This window comes from Xenopus laevis, chromosome 4L, assembly GCF_017654675.1.
Source record: "Xenopus laevis strain J_2021 chromosome 4L, Xenopus_laevis_v10.1, whole genome shotgun sequence".
Taxonomy (NCBI): Eukaryota; Metazoa; Chordata; class Amphibia; order Anura; family Pipidae; genus Xenopus; species Xenopus laevis.
In genome coordinates this window covers 125194364-125215249 of record NC_054377.1, presented here as the reverse complement: position 1 = coordinate 125215249, position 20886 = coordinate 125194364, and the positions used below count along the sequence as shown (strand labels likewise).

The following is a 20886-nucleotide window of genomic DNA, read 5'->3' as shown; positions in this document are numbered from 1 at the left end:
CTCCCACGCCCCTGCTCCACCCCTGTCCTGCCCCCCGGCAGTGCTCTTTGCTACCCTGTTTTGATTGATATAGGAGCACTTCAGGTGGTGAGTCTATCTATGCATTTCAATGGAGCAAGTTTCGCAGGAAATTGCTGACAGAGGGAGAAGCATGGGAACCGTGGGATAAAGGCTTAAATTAGGGAGACTCTTGACAAATACAGGGGAGTAGACATGTATGCACTAGGGCCCATGTATAGCCTTATCTGCCTGGAAGATGACGGTCCAAGCAGCCATTCATTGGTCCTCTAACCAGACTCCATGAGGGTCTCAGCCATGCATTAGGGCCATAATATTGACAGACAAGGGGAAAAAAGCATTGCTCACACCCATTCCTAAACTTCACTAAGCCCAATACAGCAGCCAAGGCTGCACTCCAGTTGTGACCCTACTGCAGTTTAGCAACATGACAACTGAGCAGAAGGCTCAATCCTATAGAGAAAAATAATGTGTTAAAAAGAAAAAAGAAAGATACCCAATAAAGATCAAATCAGCAGCTTAGAATCAGGTTTTACTTAAGGCTAAGGGCACACTAGGCGATAGCGCCGCGATTTGACTCGCGGCGACTTTTCGCCGCGACTTTTAATCCGCAATCGCTGTGGAAACTTTGGCGCTGGCGTCTATGGGGAATCGCGACAAATCGCCAGCGTAAAAACACACGCGGCGATCTTTTTTCTATTGTCGCTCGAAATCGCCTAGCGAGGCGATTTCGAGCGGCAATAGAAAAAAGATCGCCGCGTGTGTTTTTACGCTCGCGATTCCCCATAGACGCCAGCGCAAAAGTTTCCACAGCGATTGCGGATTAAAAGTCGCGGCGAAAAGTCGCCGCGAGTCAAATCGCGGCGCTATCGCCTAGTGTGCCCTTAGCCTAAAAGAATGTACTCTTCCCCAGAGGAAAACATGTGTCTGTTTGATCTCATACAGACTGCTGCAAGTACACAAAACATAGGAAATACAGATTTGCTGCTGCCAACATGGATATCCTTGCTAAATGTCTTTCAGGGGAATGTAATAAAAGTCACAAAGAGCAAAACAATTCGCACCGATAAGACTAAAAATCCACATCTCGCAATGTAATATTGTTTCTTAAACTGTTATTGCATTGCGAATTTTAATTGCGCATTGCGAATTTTAATTGCGCACTCATAAGAAGTGCTTGCAGGTGTCGTAATCTTTTGGAGCAAACATAACGACTTTTTCAGTAAGAAGTTTTATTACATTGACTGCGCATTGGCGCAAACTATAAAATTCGCAAACGATCTTTCACTGTCGGAAGTGGTCGCTAAACAGTTTCTGGGCTCGCAAAAGCTATATTAAATTCGCACAAAGCAAAATTTGTTCGCACAAAGGCATAACTTTTCGCATTGCGAATAGTTTTTCCGTTAGCGATTTTTATTTCATTCCCCCGTTTGAGTTTGAATGGCCTTGTTATTCTGCGCCATATGACCAGTTGGATATCATGCGATCATGTAGGGCAGAGGTACGCACAGTCTGATTGCCCCTATTTAGGTAGTTTCTTTGCGAAAGGTAAATGAAGCCGCCACCATACTTTGGCTACAGCAGAAATTGTTTTGTTTGGCTTGGAATCAGCCTGGGATTGAATGCACCCTATGAAAACAAGTAAGTGGTGTGCTGAAGATAAAATCATTTTGCACCCTATTTAGGTAGACTAGTCAAAAATTGAAGACCCAAAAAAGGTCTATGCCAACCAGATGATGGTGCATATTAGATATTCTCAGGGCTCATTAAAATGTCCCTTTTTATAAATGTTGCATAAAATGCGGTGCATTATTTCATTCACATTTACTAATCTAACAACACCCAAGATGAACAAACATACACACACACATTATCGACTAAACTTTGCTAAACCCAAGATCTGGGTGCTGCAGAAACACAGATTCCCTATATCTTTTTGAGACTTTTGAAAATCAAGCGGCACCTACCAGAACACAACGCCGTGGTCTAAAACTGGACACTTGGCAACTCTACGGTAGACTTACATGCTTACATCTATACTATATAAATATATAGACAGTAGATATTTACTGCGATGCCCAGTCCTGGTCCTTAAAGCAAACCAATAAAAAAAAAATGATTCCCCTTTTATAGTCAATGTGGGGTTAACGTTTACCATGCTCGGCTTTGAGGTGTAAGAGATACCATTAATACCAATACAGTCGATGTGTTCTCTGCCTGTGTCCTAATCAATGCTATACATACAGAGAAAATACCAATATGGTACAATGTTCTCTCATACCTGTCAGAGTGATGATATAGATCTGGCACAGTTCTAAGTAAACTGAAACTACTGATACAGCGCAAGGCCCCCAAAATATGCCTGACTGCTGATCTTGATCAATTCTATGAAAATACCAATACAGTACAATGTTCCCTCAAATCTGCCATGTACAGAGCAGCTGAGATAAGAACCTACATGGACTGGAGCTGAACATTATGATGGGTATATTAAGTTTTAGATGCAAAATAAAAAGAGGCATATATAAAGTAAATACAGGTATAGGATACGTTATCCAGAAACCCCCGAATTACAGGAAGGCCTTCTCCCATAGAGCCCATTTTAAGCAAATAATTCAAAATTTTAAAAACAATTTCCCTTTCCTCTGTAATAATACAACAGTACCTTGTACTTAGGGTTGACAACTGGCCAGTATTTTACCAGCCTGGCCAATAAAAATGATGGTTGATCCCAATGTTATTCATTGGGGTAAAAAAGAAAAATATATAGGAAGGCCGGTGTTTTTTTCCAGAAAAGATGGCAACCCTACTTGTACTTGATCCAACCTAAGATATAATTAATCCTTATTGGAGGCAAAACAATCCTACTCCTAATAAAATTTGAATGTTTTTTAGCGGATTTAAGGTATGGTGATCCAAATTACGGAATAACCCCTTATCTGGAATACCCCAGGTCCCAAGTATTCAGGATAATAGATACTATACCTGTACTAAGATCTGTAGTACTGGGATACATCTGGGTTCTGGTCCCATTTAAGCTTTACTGTATTCAGTATGAATCAAGACTTTGACCTTCCTAGGAGTTATGCAGAAACCCAGGTAGTATTACAAGCAAGCCTGCCTAGTGTAGGACGTAACGGGTATTTAAAGAAGCACTAACCTTAATATTAATGCTGCTCGCTTAGTGCTACTTTTTCATTTAAAACTCACTTGTTGGTCTTTTGTGCCACAGAACCTTCTGACCAGGAGGTAAGGCGTACAAACAGGGTCACCAAATTACTGGATAATTAATGCATATAAAATCTCCATGCTGAATGGTATATTGCATAGCAACCAGGACAGACTTGTAACATGTACAGTATTTAAAGGGAAATAAAAGTTTTCATGGGTTACTGGCACAGGTAGATGTCAGATTACAGTCATTTTAGCAGCCTAAAGGTGGCCATAGAGTGCAGATTTACCTTCACATCGGACAGACGAACGATCGTTCGGTGACATTGCCCGACCTGCCACTAACCATTCAGATCAAATAAAGTAGAAAAGAACAGATCAGCCGATGTTCTGCCCCTGACAGCAATCGTACAAAAGTTATGTCCGACCAAAGCTAGTGACAGTCTCCCACTGATATCGTCAGATCGGCAATACATGCAGAGATATAATCAGTAGCTGACAGAAATTTTCTAACCTGTCCGATCGTTTGAACGACCGATCGCCATGGCACGAAAAATGTCAGGACACTCCACACACGGTCCGAAAATCGTACGAATCGAAGCTTTAGGCGTGGAGAATGCATTGGGTTTTACACAAAAATTGCAAGAATATTTTGTTTATCCTTTAATCCTTCATTTCTGTTTTAACTACATAACTTATTAAAGTCTGTGTGTCGCTTCACACTGCAAGTTGCTAATCAGCCGTAATTAATTGTGAGTTTAGGATACGTCCCCCGCGGGGGCTAATCCAGCATGGGATAGGCATTTTGCTCCAGGCTGTTGCTGGAGAAGTTTGTTGTTATCTACACACTGGGTGCTGGGTGTTACCAACCCTTTGCAATGGTTGTTTCAATATTCAGCAGGTTTGTTTGGAATTCCTATCACCTGAAGCCATTGCCCTTCCTTCATTCCTGGCCATTGAACACAGCTCCGTAACATGCAGACTCTTGTGCCCCGAGGGAGGGGCTGGATCTTGGGAAGAAGTAAATGCACATATCAATCCTCACCCCATTCACATGCGAAACCCAGCAGATCTTTGAAAGGGGTTGAATTTTCTTTTATATTAAAGGTCACACCCCTTTCTGTGCATTAATCTGCAGGTTTCTGGAGAGATATAACTATTACTATAAGACCCTGTAAAACCATAAATATCATTTACATATGCTGCCTAATTAGCAGTTTATTCAGAACAATATTGTATGGCTGCATGGAAGCCCAGGTAGCCTGCAGACACTAAGGGGAGGTAAACATAAATGTACTGGCCGGGGGGAAAAACAGTGCCAAACTATACCTAAAACCAACCCAGGCAAAAAACGTAGCAATTGGATTTTGGCACCCCCGGTGAACCCACCTTTCCTTGTCCTTTAAAGTATATCCGGAATGCTCGGGACCAGGGGGTTTCCGGATAATGGACCTTTCCGTAATTTGGATCTTCATACCTTAAGTCTACTAGAAAATCATGTAAACATTAAATAAACCCAATAGGCTGGTTCTTCTTCCAATAAGGATTAATTATATCTTATTTGGGATCAAGTACAAGTTACTGTTTTATTATTTACAGAGAAAAAAAATATTATTTGATTATAATGGAGTCTATGGGAGTCTTCCTTTCCGTAATTCAGAACATTCTGTATAATGGATTTCCAGATAACGGATTCCATACCTGTAAATAATATCTGACTTCTGCCACTAACATCACCAAAATACATTTGCGCAGTTGAAAAAAAAACCCAGTTATTTGCCACCCACTCCTTTAAATCTACTACTTTGTGTACCTACCTACCTAGCAGTTAAATGAAAAATTATTTAAAAAAAATGACTGCACTCATTTCTGTACAGCCATGCAGAATGAATCTAAATTCATGAAGTATGTGGATTTTATTGGTCTGGCTTTGTGTTGACGTAACATCGGTAGAAAGCAACAATTTGGGTAAAAGAGGATGAGCTCATAAAAGTAGTGGTAAGTATAGTTAGGCAGAGTTAATGTCTGAACGTCAGTTTGGTTTCTTTTACACCACCATCATCAAAATGTAGAGCTAAACCTATTTGACCCTATATATATATATATATATATATATATATATATATATATAATATATATATATATATATATATATATATATAAATAAGTGAGGGCAGGGGAGTCCCCTCTGGGTAACTTTATTTTAGTTCTTTGGTAAATATATGACGCCATGAGTTTCTACACAGTTGCACCTTTTGTGAATTTCCAGCAGTGAGTGATTCTTGCACAATACAAGTAGTGCAGAAATCCTGATTGATCTGTCTAAAGAATCTGCAGGGAAATAGCCGGCCTGGAGCTATATTCACTCAAGAGTCAAGACCAGACTCGTGTTACTCACATACTGGATGATTTTAGGGGTGTACATCCAGAAAAACATGGAAGGAAAAACATGCAATATGTGCAGTGTTTGGCTTGCTAAGGCTATTGTATTAAAAAAAAATCTCTTTTCAGAATCCTTGCAGCCCCCAGGGACAAGAGAAAAGACCAGAGAAAATGTGCCTGAGATGCCAGTACACAACACCAACATATTCTTAACCGTTTCATTACCATTGATGTAGGTATGGATCTGAATGAAAAGGAAAAATATATTCAACATGGGCTTTAAAAAGTACCATCTAGGTAAAGCCGAGAGGGCATTATAGCCTCCAGTGTTTTAGGTTTTATGAGGTTTACGGATGAGTCAGTTGATTCCTCTAAAGGGGAACATGTGGCATCTACTACTCATAAATAAAGATATATGCAGTTAAATAAGACTTTCTGGGCAGAGTAATTCATGGTGAGATGTTTCCTTAAAGGGATACTGTCATGGGAAAAACATTTTTTTCAAAATGAATCAGTTAATAGTGCTACTCCAGCAGAATTCTGCACTGAAATCCATTTCTCAAAAGAGCAAACAGATTTTTTTATATTCAATTTTGAAATCTGACTTGGGGCTAGACATATTGTCAATTTCCCAGCTGCCCCAAGTCATGTGACTTGTGCTCTGATAAAGTTCAATCACTCTTTACTGCTGTACTGCAAGTTGGAGTGATATCACTCCCCTCCCTTCCCCCCCCCCCCCCAGCAGCCAAACTAAAGAACAATGGGAAGGGAACCAGATAACAGCTCCCTAACACAAGATAACAGCTGCCTGGCAGATCTAAGAACAACACTCAATAGTAAAAACCCATGTCCCACTGAGACACATTCAGTTACATTGAGAAGGAAACAGCAGCCTGACAAAAAGCATTTCTCTCCTAAAGTGCAGGCACAAGTCACATGACCAGGGGCAGCTGGGAAATTGACAAAATGTCTAGCCCCATGTCAGATTTCAAAATTGAATATAAAAAACATCTGTTTGCTCTTTTGAGAAATGGATTTCAGTGCCGAATTCTGCTGGAGCAGTACTTTTAACTGATGCGTTTTGAAAAAAACAAGTTTTCCGATGACAGAATCCCTTTAAGTTTACTAGAAATTTAAAGTTATTGTAAGCCATACCTTGCAAACACTTTAGAAAGTAGCTTACACACACATATAAGTTGGGCAAATCCATTGCTGAGCCAGTAAAGATGCTCAGTTTATACTTGTTGTATACTCAGGGCAGCGTAAATGCCAAGACACTAAAAGTAGTGATGTTTTGGTAAGGAAAAACTCAACCTCAAAACCTTAACCTGCACCCAACCCTAACCTGCAAAATGTTGCCTTGGTAAGACCAGCACCCAACCTGTACTGCTTCATCTTACTCTGTACCCTACGCTGTGTGCACCTCTAGTTCCAAGACAGGGAATTTTCAGTAGCCGAGGATAACTTCCCCTGTCTGACCAGAACCAAATTCTAACCCTCACAGTAGGCCAGATTTCAACCCAAACCCGCCCAAGTCTCAGAACAGTATTATTTGTATTATGTATACCTGAAGCTTATAAGTCTAATATTGCTAGCACGGGGCATAGATTTTTTTTACCATGGATCTTTGTTGCTATTTAATGAATTATAACCTGTCCTGACCATTTTCAGATAGTTGACCTTTAATATTGAAGAGGATGGTGCCTTTGTCTATGTATAGAAGAGCAGATCTTTGCATTAAAAGTATCGCCATGTGAATGTCCCTTCTAACAGGCTTGAGAAGTCACTGTCAGTTGCATCACAGTTCACTGACAATTCAGTGATTGGTATACAAACAAATATTGCTGCTCTGTTCTGCTGAAGTGCATATTCAACTGTATTCCAATGTTGATGTTTACAAGTTAAAAAGTTTCCCTTCCTCTGGGATACTCGGTGACTGTGGGCTCTGAATAATCCCCTGGGTAGTGATATTGTTCTGAGTGTCATGATATATTTGTATATTTGGGCCAGTATAGGATAGCCGTGATTAAACCAGCCAAGGCCAGGTGCCAGTAATAAAGATTTACTAGCGATAATAAAGATTTACTTTCTGGTAGTTGTTTCATCTGTGACCTGCACCAAATCTGTCCCAGTCCCCCCTCCCAGCTCCGTATTTAATCCCTCTGGCCACTTAATTATCCTACCCATAATATCCCTGTCTGATCTGCCTCTTTACAGCAGAGCCCCTCCCAGCTTTGTAGCCATTACCCCACCCCTTACATTACCACCCCACCACCCCTGTTTTTATTTTTGGAATGAAAGGTGGCAACCTGCATATTATTCTATATTCAGTTACTTGCAATAATGTGACCAACAAACCCCACAGCTCCAAGGATGTATTTAGATTATTAGTGCTTTTGAAAGATGGCACTGTCTTCAGCATCTACAGATAAAAGGGGAGCTTTGGTCACCCTACTAAAAAATATGTTTAGGTCAGGAAAATAAAGAGTATCCTACTAGAAGTGCAAGAAATGTACTTCTCCCCTCCCAGACTTGACATCTTTTTCAATGTTGGACAACATAATGGGCATAATGGCAAGCAAAACCAAGCTATTTTGGGTTTATTTAATGTTAACATGATTTTCTAGTAGACTTAAGGTATGAAGATCCAAATTACGGAAAGATTCATTATCCAGAAAGGTCGCAAGCATTTTGGATAACAGGACCTGTACTATATTATCATACGGTTATCACAAACAGGTGATTAGACTAATAACCGTAAATTTATACCAGTTCCAACAGGTCTTCTGTTCATTCATTTTTTATTCCTAAGTGACTCATTTGTTCAGATTTCCTCAATATTGTGCAAGGAATAATCTTTTTATGCAGCTACTATTGACTTGTATAGGACCTCGACAACTTTTAACTGCCGACATTTTGTATTAAAGGCTGTCGCGGTTTTTAAACTTCATGAATTTTTAATTTTTAAAGCTTTTTTATAAAAATGAGAAAGCCACGCATTTTCTTTAGAGATTAATGGAGTGGTTTAACCCAAGGATAAACACAGAGAGCATCAATGCACCTGCTATAGTTCTAAGGAACATTTTTTCTTCAATTTGAATTCGTTTCTAAATGGCATCAGGTTAGATCTAGGTGCATCTTATCCCTTTAAACCCAACCTGCCTACTCATCATTTCTTACACAGCCTGCAGAACCATGCAGCATCATTAGAGATTTTTAGGTAATTTAGATGGCAAAAAATAGTTGACTGGCAACCCTATAATAAAAGTAATGCATCATGCAGGGTGAACACATAAGGAATATGGCCAGTTTGGCCAGCACCTACTTTCCATTTGGTTCCCTGTTCTACTGCACCGGTCTAACACTTTAAGGACAAGGAACCCCCTTTAAGGACAAAGAACTCTCACATTTATTTTTCTTTGAGAATCACTAAATTACAGAAAAACCCTTAGTTTTGCTGGAATCAGTTCTGCCCAAAGTCTTCATAGCATATTTGATTATTGCCATAAAGGTGACCCCCAGAGACTTAACCCTTTGAGTGGAAAGGACATTTTTATAGGACAGACTTTTATAGGATAAACATACCTCGCCTATACACAGACTGAATGAAAAATGCATGCAGGAAAATTCCAGTTACATCCTGCCGAGTTCTGTACTAAATGAGAACTATGAGCACAATAATGTTGTGCAATAAAATACATTTTTACACACACTGTTCATATTTGCTGGCCAGTAAAGAATCTGTGTGCCTCCGTCTCCTTTATATTACACTATAATGCTGGAAATTAATAGTATATGAAAGTATAACTCCCAACTATCTCGTTTTTTTTGCGGGACAGTCCTTAAAGGACAATTTCACTTTCATTAGCAAAACTGTAATAACACATAAAAACAGATATGTGTTCAAAATCTTAAATAACCTGCCCCGTTTTATAAAATGAAAATGGGTGTGATAAAAAAAATTATCTTTTTGTCCCTCTTTCAGTTTCCAAAATATTGGGAGGTTTGTGTTCACATTTGCTGGCCAGTAAAGAATCTGTGAGCCTCCATCTCCTTTATACTACACTAGAATGCTGGAAGCTAATAGTATATGTAAGCAGTGTGTGCATCACATGCTTCTATATCTGCGTAGCTCACAAGCATAATTCTTAACAATAAAAAAATGTATTTTAAATGGTAAATGATCAGTGAGACAAATCCTTGCTCTCCCTGACCTCTCTCTCTAATCAGAGATTATTCCCTTTAAAGGAGAAGTAAAGTCATCCTGCACTTGGGGGTGACAAATGTTAGGCACCCCCAAGTGATTGTATTTACTTACTTGAAACCCCGGGCTGGTGCTTCTATCTGCAGAAAACTGTACCAGCCCGGGGTTATACCAGTGAGCATCACGGAGCGCTCCTCTTCCGTATTCTTCTTCAAATTTCCCAGGGCAAACGCATGTGCAGTTGAATGAAATGGCCAACTTTTTAGTTAAAGTTCAGCTTTTCACTCTAAGGCAAATGCGCAGCAGCGCGAAGAAAGAGGAAGAGGGAGGTGGATCGTTCCATGGTGCTCACTGGTATAACCCCGGGCAGGTGCAGTTTTCTGCTGAGAGGAGCACCAGCCTGGGGTTTCAGATAAGTAAAAACATTTGGCACCCCCAAGTGCAATACGACTTTCCTTCTCCTTTAAGTTTTTAAGGGTACCATGGGGAAAACACTGTATATTCTTCCCTGGCATCAAAAAAGCTAAAAGAGTAAAATAATGACTATAAATGTATGGGATCTATAATCCAAAATTCTTGAGATCTGAGGTTTTCCAGATAAGGCATCTCCATACAAAAAAATCATTTTAACATTGTTTTTTCACCAATAGGGATTTATACAGTTTAGTTACCATAAAGAACAAGGTACTGCTTTTTTATTAAAGAGATTCAGAGCTTTTCTGGATATCACATTTAGAGATAAGACACTGCCTACTTATATATTACAAAAATGTTTAAATATGTTTAAAATAGCAGAAAAAGATCAGATCTGCTGTGATTGCACCACTGTGTACAGCTTGTTCCATCTGCTTTAATATATTGGCTAGTTCTCCCCTTATAGGGTACTGCTCTTCAATAATACAAAGAATAACAAACCCTCACAGACTATGACATATTAATGAAATCCTAATTATAGTTATTACATAATACAGACAGGTCCCCTGAACAATAACACCTTCTGGTCATTCTCTTAAATACAGCCAAGATGCTGATTCCCAGGCACTGAAGTTCCATGTTTATTATGAGCAAGTCATGGGTAAAACTAACTGACTGCAGATTATTCCTTGCAACTTATTCCACATGTACATGAAAATGGCGTTATTTTTGTAAGGTGCCAGCACCCAGCCACCCACACCCATTCTCTTTCTTTCTTCCACAATTTCATCTTTGCTGCTCATGTCATATGTATACATTTATTTTCTTGGTACAATGCCTGGTAGCAGTATTATTATCAGACACTTGGTTTTGACTTCTTGCCTCCATCAGGCTATTCTGTTTGCTGCCTGCCTTGCCCTGTGCCTGATTATTAGATTCTGATACAAAGGATACCTTGTTATTGGACTTTCACTGCCTTATTCCCAGTGCCAACTTAATCTTTATGCCCAAATCCTTGGGCCCGACAGCCTTACAACCCTGACAATAAGCCAATAAGGTTAGATCTGGGGTAAACCCTTATTTGCTGCCATAGCTATTCTTGGAACTATGCAGAGCAGGATTTCGGCCTTGGGTGCCCTTAGGCCACAGGGTCCTAGCCCCCGACTCCCTCGTGAGCGTGCACATGCGCTGGCGAACTGGGGATTACACATACAGGGGTTCGGGTCCCTGGGCAGCACACACTTTTATTTTTTAATTAATGTTAGGTGGATGAGTCTTCCAGGGGCATTATACTTAGCCAACAATAGGTTTAAGTAGGCTCATCAGAGGGCACAAATTGTCATGGCTATACCATGCTAACACCCCCCCCTCTTGCCCAAAGTCTGGTAGCTTATTAGCAGACATAGGTAGGGTCCTTGCAGCATGGTTTCCCTGACTACTGCTAATGACCTTTAGCTTTACTATAACCTTGCTGGTATTCTGCTTACCGTGACCCAAGAATCATCATTCAGTCCATGGCTTTGATGCAGTGAATCTCATAGGGGTGTATTATTACTCTCTGGTCAGGGTTATTTAGCCTGACAGTGAGAGATCCGAAACGTACCACTGCAACTAGCCATCCCATTCCATATTTCACACCCTGATTGCACGATTAAAAAATAAGTTTTATTTTTATATTTTTCTCAGCTCTTGACCCCATAATGAATATTTTTTTTTTACATTTTAGTAGGAATCAACATCTTGTTGTTCTTATATTTTATAGCCAGCACACCCTTTTTCCTGGCATAAAACACTTATTCCCTCGCATGTGGCGCAGGGTCCACTCTTCTCCTTCTGTTTGGGTGAGTAAATATTTGTGCACAACCAGAATGAGATGACCCATTACTAGAATATTCCACTTCAAACCGATACTGGACTAGCGCCCGGGTGCCCGTTGCAAGGAGACTATAAATAAAAAGTTTTGGTTAAGCACTTTGGCCAGTTTAGATTTTTACTGCCAAACCTCCTTGGTGTCTGCAGTGGCAGTTGTGGTTGATCATTAATAAGTTTTAATGCATGATGAATTGGCCCTACTATACTTTTCTCTTCCCCATTCTTGCTTCTAGAAAACCTTCCGTATCAGATTTAGTCATGCGTCAGTAACTTTTCACACTTCACTTATACTTTGACCCTTCTCCATTTTGTTCAGTTCTTGTCAGTAAAGGTAAACCCAGCGAGGAAGTGAGGTGTCTGATGACTGTGTACAATCAGGAGTAGATACTGGGTATGATTTAGGCTTTTTAATAAGCTTTGTGCGTTAAAAAACAATGTAAGCAATGACTTCACAGAGCAGACAACACACAGAGTGCCGGAAATGATGCCTTCTGGGGATAGGTAAGCAAACAGAGACAAGGGAGTGCCTAAACCGCACACATTACTAATTAGGGAAATAACGTCTCATCATCAGCAAAATATCCCTGGGTCCATTATCACCCTGGGTCTATCACCTGATCAAGATAAGTTAGTTGGAAGGAGATCTAGACATGTCCAAGACTAATTATAACCCCCCATCACTTCCGTAGAAATTGCATCTTATCCCAAATAATCAAAAATATAAAGATTCTTGTAGCCAGTTTCACAGGAAAAGATAAAATACTGTAAGGAGCATTAGAATTAATTTACTTTTATTTCTTCATAGAATTGTTGTTCCACAGGGCTACACAAAAATGGCTACATGTCACCTCTGTCCCGGAATAACCGTGTGCATTATTCAGCAATCACAATCACAGACACAAACAAAACTGCTAGGTTGTATATACAAAGAGCTGACACATTCTCCAATACTCAGCAATTCAGCATACTGAACAGCAAGGGACACACAGGCATGCTGAGACAAGAGGGATTACATGAACAGACAGAAGAAATGAATTAAATTTGGAAATGTAGATTCAGGTATGGGACCTGTAATCTAGAATGCTTTGGGGTTTTCCGGATAAGGGATCTTTCCATAATTCGGATCTTCATACCTTAAGTCTACTAGAAAATCATATAAACATTAAACAACCCCAATAGGCTGGTTTTGCCTCCAATAAGGATTAATTATATCTTAGTTTGGATCAAGTACAAGCTACTATTTTATTATTACAGAGAAAAAAAATTGGATTTTTTAATTATAAGTCCCATTATAAGTCTATGGGAAACAGCCTTTCGGTGATTTAGAACTTTCTGGATAATGGGTTTCCGGATAACCGATCCCATACCTGTACTACATAGCATGAGCGAAGTTCATTCATTATATTTTCAAAAGTTTTTTTATCCTTTTTTTTTTTTCATTAAAGGGGTTGTTCACCTTTAAATTAACTTTTAGAATGATGAAGAGAGTTTCTGAGACAATTTGCAATTGGTTTTCATTTTTCTTGGCTTTTGAGTTGTTTTACCTTTTTATTCAGCAGTCCTCCAGTTTGCAATTTCAGCAATCTGTTTTATAGGTTCCAAATGACCCTAGCAACCATGCACTGATTTGAATAAGAGACTGGAATATGAATAGGAGAGGCCTGAATAGAAAGATGAATGATAAAAAGCAGAAATAACAATATATTTGTAGCCTTACAGAGCATTTGCTTTTAGATGGGGTCAGTAACCCCTATTTAAAAGCTTTTTAGAAAAGAATGAAGGCCAATTGAAAAACTGCTTAGAATTAGCCATTCTATTACATACTAAAAGTTAACCTAAAGGTGAACCACACTTTTAAACAGGCTTCTTGTTTCCTTTGGGACCTTCTTACCCTAACTTTGATAGTTTTTCATTAAAGGGACTTATTTCTATATAGGCACAGAGGTCACATGCCTAGGGTGACAGCTACAGGGAGCTTCATCCATCAGCAGAGCTTGTTCTTTGGGATTGATACAAGCACTAAAAACTATCCTGTATATGTGCTAATGGTAGGGGACGAGCTATGCCTAGGCGCAAAGCTGGATATATACACCCCCACTAAAGCTTTATAAAGGGGTGCTATTTTCTTACCCTGAAAATGACAATATTTTACTCTTTGACCTGGAGCAACCCATTGCTGTCAATAGAACAAGTTCAGGCAAGACAGAATTTCTCTGATGTAACAGGCACACATGCTCAGCGTAGGTTTTTATGTTTTTTTTGTACCCTTTTACGCCCCTCTATACAACTTCACATTTGCAGCTTTTTAATGACGTGATTTTAGACTACATACTGTGGTACTAAGGTGATAACTTCCAAAGTTGTTACATAATGGTAACACAATACACAGCGATGTTACGTTAATAGGATTTATACAAACAATCTCCACAAGGGCAAAGGGATAATTTAGGTACAGAGGTGGGTGCCGGAAAACTTTCAGCGCAGAATAGTTTCAGGCAGGAAATGGGCATTCCGATGACTTCCACTGCCAGAGATCACTATAGGACTATGAAAGTTCTGCCCTCAGCTGCTGTTGAACTACAACTTCCAACATGCCCTGAGAACAGCTGGAGAACACAACAGAGACACCCCTCGTCTCTATAATACACCTCTTATAGATCATATACAGTATTGCTCATTACTGTAGCCCCTATGTGTTTCTGCACATTTTCTTGTGACAGGTATGATTCTTCCCGGCTGCAAAGTCACGGAACATTTTTTTTTAAAATAATTTTACACTACTGTTGTGAGTTAGTAACACACAGTTAAGGCAGAGACACACGGGGAGATATTTCTACCTGCCGGGAAGGCAGGGGAAGGCAGTTTGGGGAGATTAGTCGTCCCGAAGAAGAGGAGATTTGTCGCAAAGTGACTAATCTATACTCCTTTATACAAGTGCACAGCTTTTTAACAACGTGATTTTACACTACAGGGGAGGGGGGGAAGATTCAGGGAGATTTAGTCGTCCGGCGACTAATCACCTCTTCTTCGGGCGACTAATCTCCCAAAAAAGTGAGGAAACTTCGGATGACTTTGCAAAACGAAGAGCTCTGAATGCTGGAATCTAAAGCGCCGGCGGGAAGGCTTTCAGAGAGATTAGTCGTCCGAAGAAGAGGTGATTAGTTGCCAGGCGACTAAATCTCCCAGAATCTTCACGTGTATCTCTGCCCTAACTGTTCTAGCCTGCGGAGAGGCAGTTCGGGGAGATTAGTCGCCCCAAAGTAGAGGAGATTTGTCGCCGGGCGACTAATCTCACCGAAGGAACAACAGCACATCTTAGTACAGATAACAAGTTCAAAGGACAATATAATACGGGTTAGTAGAAAATGGGTTTCCAAGTCATCCCAGTGCCAGAATCTAGATGTGCTGCTTTGGGGGCACTGAGGCACCAGGGCAGAAACCTGTTTGTATTTTATCTTGTATTATTTATTCATAATGAGCCTAGTTTATTCAATGAGTAGGTCCTTCTTGACAAAACAATACTCTTTGTATTCATATTCCAGTAAAGCATATCTGGAGTCTCTCCATGGCATGTGCCAATGAATCCCTGTCCCACAGAGCTTGCACTTACCTGAGCTGCAGATTCCAGAAGAGCGAATGTCTTGACTATTAGGGAGGAGATGAGTGAGAGAGAGGGTCTTCAGTAGCTGTTGCCTCTTGTCACAGGAGGAGGGGGGGGAGACTGGAAGTTCTGGTCGGACGAGTGGAGAAGGTGGGTGAAATCTCCTGCTGTCTGTACAATCACTGGTTATGAGAGAGAGAGAGAGACACTAGCCCCGCCCCTCAGCCCAAACACTTTCTATTGCACAATGTGCAGGCCTGACAGTGCTGGGACGGATTGCTTGTACTCATGTACTGTACCTAATAAGCCTGTGCTCAGCCACGCCCAGTTCCACTGTACAAACAAGGGCTCATGTAGGTATGGCTGGAGCTACATTCCTGGGACTCCTGCTACATCTGCTACTGCTGCTACTGCTGGGAGTTGTAGTAACACACTAAGCAGGACGGGGCTGGTAGAAGAACGTTTGAGTGACTCCCCATTGGCAGGGCCGGATTTACATAGTGGGCGCCCCTAGTCCCACTGCCGTTTGTCGCCCCTGTCCCCTCCAGGGGGACTGGAGCAATGGGGATTGGCACACGGGAAATTTAAAAAATGATTATATCACCAGTGCATCCCCAGTGTTTTGAACCAATGTGGGTGTGGTTGGGCAGCATGCCGCCCCCCTAAAATCCTGCCGTCCTAGGCCCGGGCCTAGGTGGCCTTTCCACAAATCCGGGCCTGCCCATTGGAGTGACCAATATAAAATATGCCTTGTGCTGGGGAGATTTTCTACATATAAGGATGAAGGACCGCATTGGTTTGTAGATGCGGGTCCTCAATCCGACTGCCTGTTATGATACAATCGTTCAGATCAGATCAGCCCGATAATGCCAACCTCAAGGTGGGAGAAATACGCTCGTATGTAAAATGTAAGATGAGCTATTATTATTAGGTGTTGTTCACCTTTAAATAAACTAAATAAATTAAATAAAGTATGATGTAGATGATCATGTGATATTTTGCAATTGGTTTTCGTTTGTTTTATTATTTGTGGTTTTTCAGTTATTTAGTCTTATATTATATTAGGAGAGGGCCTGAATAGAAAGATGAGTAATACAAGTAGCAATAACAATAGAATTGTAGCCTTACAGAGCACTTGATATTTAGATGTGAAATAATGTAAAAAAAAAGAAGACCAATTGAAAAGTTGCTTAGAATTAGCCACTCGATAATATACTAAAACTAACGTAAAGGTGAACCTCCCCTTTAAGGACTATACTCTGTGTCTGCACTGCTCGCAGGACTGTTAGTAACAGTGCCGACCAAAGAACTTCTGCAACATGATGACCGCCTGCTGTTATTCAACTACAAACCTCAACATTCCTAGAAGGCTTTCGGAGGATACTGGGAAATGTAGTTCAGCAACTAGAGATTGCAAGTTGGAAACCCCTTATATAAAATAAGACTGACACCATCTTGCCTTACTATGCCCCCTGTTTGCACCACTGTAGCCGCTTGCCATAAAGGGAATCAAGCTGTGAGGCACCCAGGTGAACTTGGGGCAGACACAAGCAAATCCCTATGTGGAGCACTAGAGAAGCCTGGTGTAGAAGACCCAGAGAAACTATGGGGATTTCCAATTGGCGTGTCCGTGTCCTTTCAAGGAATGGAATATGGTGCAATAGTCTAGGAAAGTGTCTGTGCAGAAAATCACATTCCTGAGGGAGGAGCAAGCAGAGCTCAGCTGGACACAGAAGCACAGGATAATTATGGAATGCTACGGATAATACAGTTATTAGCCGTACCCAATGCAAGAGTGGGAATCTGTGCACCCATCTGTGGCACTACCACACTGTTACCTGCTGCCTGGCTGAGTTAGTGACACACACCCCATCTTATGCAAGAGGAGGAGAGACAAAAATCCATTATGTATAGTTACAATAAATGTATGTTGTATCCCCCCCTTCCCAGAATGGTTGCACCCTATCAAGTCCTAACCCTAACAAGTCCCACACCAGGTGCACACACATGGTTATCTGTTGGGGGGGGGCACGTTAATGCACAAGCTAAGCTAGGCTACAGTTTATTAGTGCAATTTGATCAGGGACCCATCTAGCTTTTTTTTCAATTATTATTTCTATTTTCCAAATTTGTGCTGCTGGGTCCTCTCCGGTGCATCTACTGGGTGAAGAATGCAGGCAAAGTGCAGCAAATCTGACTCGGCGTTCAGAGCTTGGTGCACAAGTGCCTGGTTCTGCACAAATCTGGACCCAGCAGTAGCCTAGATGGCGTCTGTGGGGCTGTAACCTAGGTGTCCCACATGTCATTAATCCACCACTGCAGGGGGGTCCCAATCAAGTTTCTGTTATATACTTGTGGATAAATTCCTTTGTCCCCCATCTTTATCCCATAAAAAGGGCAGCAGCTATAGATGGTGTTAGTAACACTTTATAATACACAAGAGCCATGAATATCCTGTAAAGTATATCCTTCTAAACAGTGCTTAGTGATGTCATTGATTATAATCTGAGCTTAGTGATGTCATTTCTATTACGTCTTATACTGAAACTTGTATAAGCATGGCCTTCGCTTTTATATGGTCATGGAACTCCTTGGTAAAGATAATATCCTTATTTTTAATAAGGGTATTTGATTCACTATATATTAGGATTGTCCCACCTGAAACCCCTTGCTATGTTTGCACTACAATCTCTTTGGTTGTTAGAGGAAGCTGGAAGTTCAATAATATCTGCTGGAGGAATAGAAATAAAGGAACACACACAGCCCTGATTAGCAGTACGGGGTGTGAGCAGGACAGGTGTCAGTGGTGTCAGCGAGTAGATGTGAAATTCCAAATGTGAGATTTTATGGCTGGCAATCAGAGGACAAGGCACACATTCATTTGCATTTGCATAGCAGCAGGAACAACCCTTCCCTCTCAGAGCAAATCCCTGCCACAGGCCATTAAAGAGAAACTTTTGCTTTTGCAAGTTAAATACAACAAAAGAAAGCCTTTGCCGTGTCTCCAAACATACCTGCCCTGCCCTGCTTTATCTGCACTTCGCCTTTCATAACTTACCTGGTACCATCAATGGGGAAAATTCGCTAAAGGGCGAATTTTTGCTTGGGAAGGCTCTCCACCACACTTCGCGTCACTTCGCCATGCGTTAATTTGCAGAGCATATGCTAATTAATCAAAATTCATTAATTTTGCTAGCATAAATTCCTCAGCATGAGCATTTCGTAGCGAACGTTCGCTAACGTCCATTTCTACCTGGCGAAACTTTGCACACTTACACTGAGGTCAATTTGAATAGGGGGTACATATAGGTCATATATATGTCTTTATTAGAGATGTTGGTGCAAATGCTTGAAGTGGCCACTTATTATTAAAATGGTTAAAAAAAAATTTAAAACAAAAATATTAACAGTTACAACTTTTAAACACAATCCCACTTGAAAATATGAAAAAATGCCAGCGTTTTTATTATTTTTTTATAACGTTCCTGCATAAAGTATATGATGTCACTGAAATAAGATGAGGAGGATGTAGTGTAATCTTATCAGTTGGTCAGGTATAACCTGGTGAAGGGAACTCTGGCAAAAGGGGTAAAGTAATGGAAAATTCACAATTGTTCGCCTGAGCAAAAATTCGTCTGGCGAAAGGGCACAAAACTTTGTTTGCTCTCTTTCACTAGCGAATTGTCCCTTATATCGACAATTGTTATACCTATGCTATTCTTATAACATTCTACCTGTGTCCATCAGAAATACAGGGCAGCATTTCTCCATGCGGTCCCCTGCACTGGAATATATGAAAGATCCTGCAAGAAATGTTCATCTGTAAGAGCCTTAAAACTGCTAAGATCATGAAATCTGAAATAAAAGCAAAATGCCTAAAAGAGCATGCTGCATTGTTATACATCGGGAACATGCTTCTTTTAACATGCTTCTATTTAGTTGTCTTGTGTGCACCAGTACGGTAAATATGATTACGTGCTGTGCATGTAAACATGTAACAAGAGCAATAATGCACTCTGCATATCAAATGACAGCTCCATTAAATACAATGGGCACAGGAACCCCTTAGATAATGTGATAGCCTTAGAACATCATAATCTGATTTCTTTGACAGCTCCAGCATACAGAACTGCTGCAATTTTATTAAAGTTCCTCATCGAAGTTTAGTTGACAACCATGTGTGTTTAAACATCATCAAGATGGCGTACTTACCTAAACTTATCTAGGGGCCTTGGTACTTACCGTATAGACACAAGTGCTCTGTCTGATACTTAAAAGACTCCACACAAAGCATGAGCAACAGCTCTGAAGCTCCTAGGCCACCCCCCACTACATCTATCACCCCACCTCCCACTCTGAGGCAACTCACTCCTTGCCCACCTGTAGGATCTACCTGATTTTATATATTGGGCACATCTGGGTCTCAAAAAACTCTTTGACCTTGTACATACTGCACAGTTCCCTAAATATCAGGATCTGCAAGGCAGGATATTGGACCAACAGGTGCAATTTTATAGGTACTGCAAGTTCAGACTCGCCTTTCAGGTGCAATTTCACACTCTTTCCCCCGGTATTAGTAAGGGATACTCTCAAGAGTACCCTTTATGCCACCTCTTCAGCCAAACGCCTATCCAGGCTCTAAGGAGATGTGGTCTATCACCTCTGGATGCAGGCCATTCCAAATCTTAACCAGGAACAATGGGAAGAGGCCTATAGATTTCTAATCTCAATAAAATACAGACTTAAGGTGGCCATACACTATAAGATCACTCGTTTGACAACATCTCCAAACGAGCAGATCTTTTCCCCGATATGCCACTAACGGCAGGGCTATATCGGGGGTAATCTGAACATTCAGCCCTATGGCCGAACGATTGGATTACGACGAGCGCAATTGGCTCCGACAGGTCAGTCGGGAGAAAAATTAAACCTTCTCGATTGATATCATGTCCAGATATCGATCGGAAAGACCCGTCGGAAGCCCCCATACAGGGGCAGATTAGCTGTCAAATTTGTCTAAACGACCGATATCGGCAGCACTATCTGCCCGTGTATGGCCACCTTTATACAGTACAAATTTCTCTACCAGTTCCGTTAAATTGAAAAGATTTGGCAAAAGACAAGATGAACTTTGCCCTTGATGCAAATCCCCTGGAGCCAACTTTATTCACATGATTTGGCTTTGCCCTCCTGTAAAAGAATTTTGGACTGCCATAATGAAGAC

The 20886-nt window shown here is 40.8% G+C and overlaps 1 protein-coding gene across 5 annotated transcripts in view; it reads right to left on the bottom strand.

The window, feature by feature from the left end:
• Positions 1-15827, bottom strand: part of mst1r.L (macrophage stimulating 1 receptor L homeolog) — a 53136-nt gene extending 37309 nt beyond the window's left edge. For 2 of the 5 annotated variants that reach the window (XM_041589178.1, XM_041589179.1), the window contains exon 1: positions 3704-4049. In XM_041589178.1, coding sequence (XP_041445112.1) covers positions 3704-3811 — 108 coding nt within the window. In that variant the 5' untranslated portion in view covers positions 3812-4049. 5 annotated transcript variants of the gene reach the window in all.
• Positions 15828-20886: the final 5059 nt, after the last annotated feature.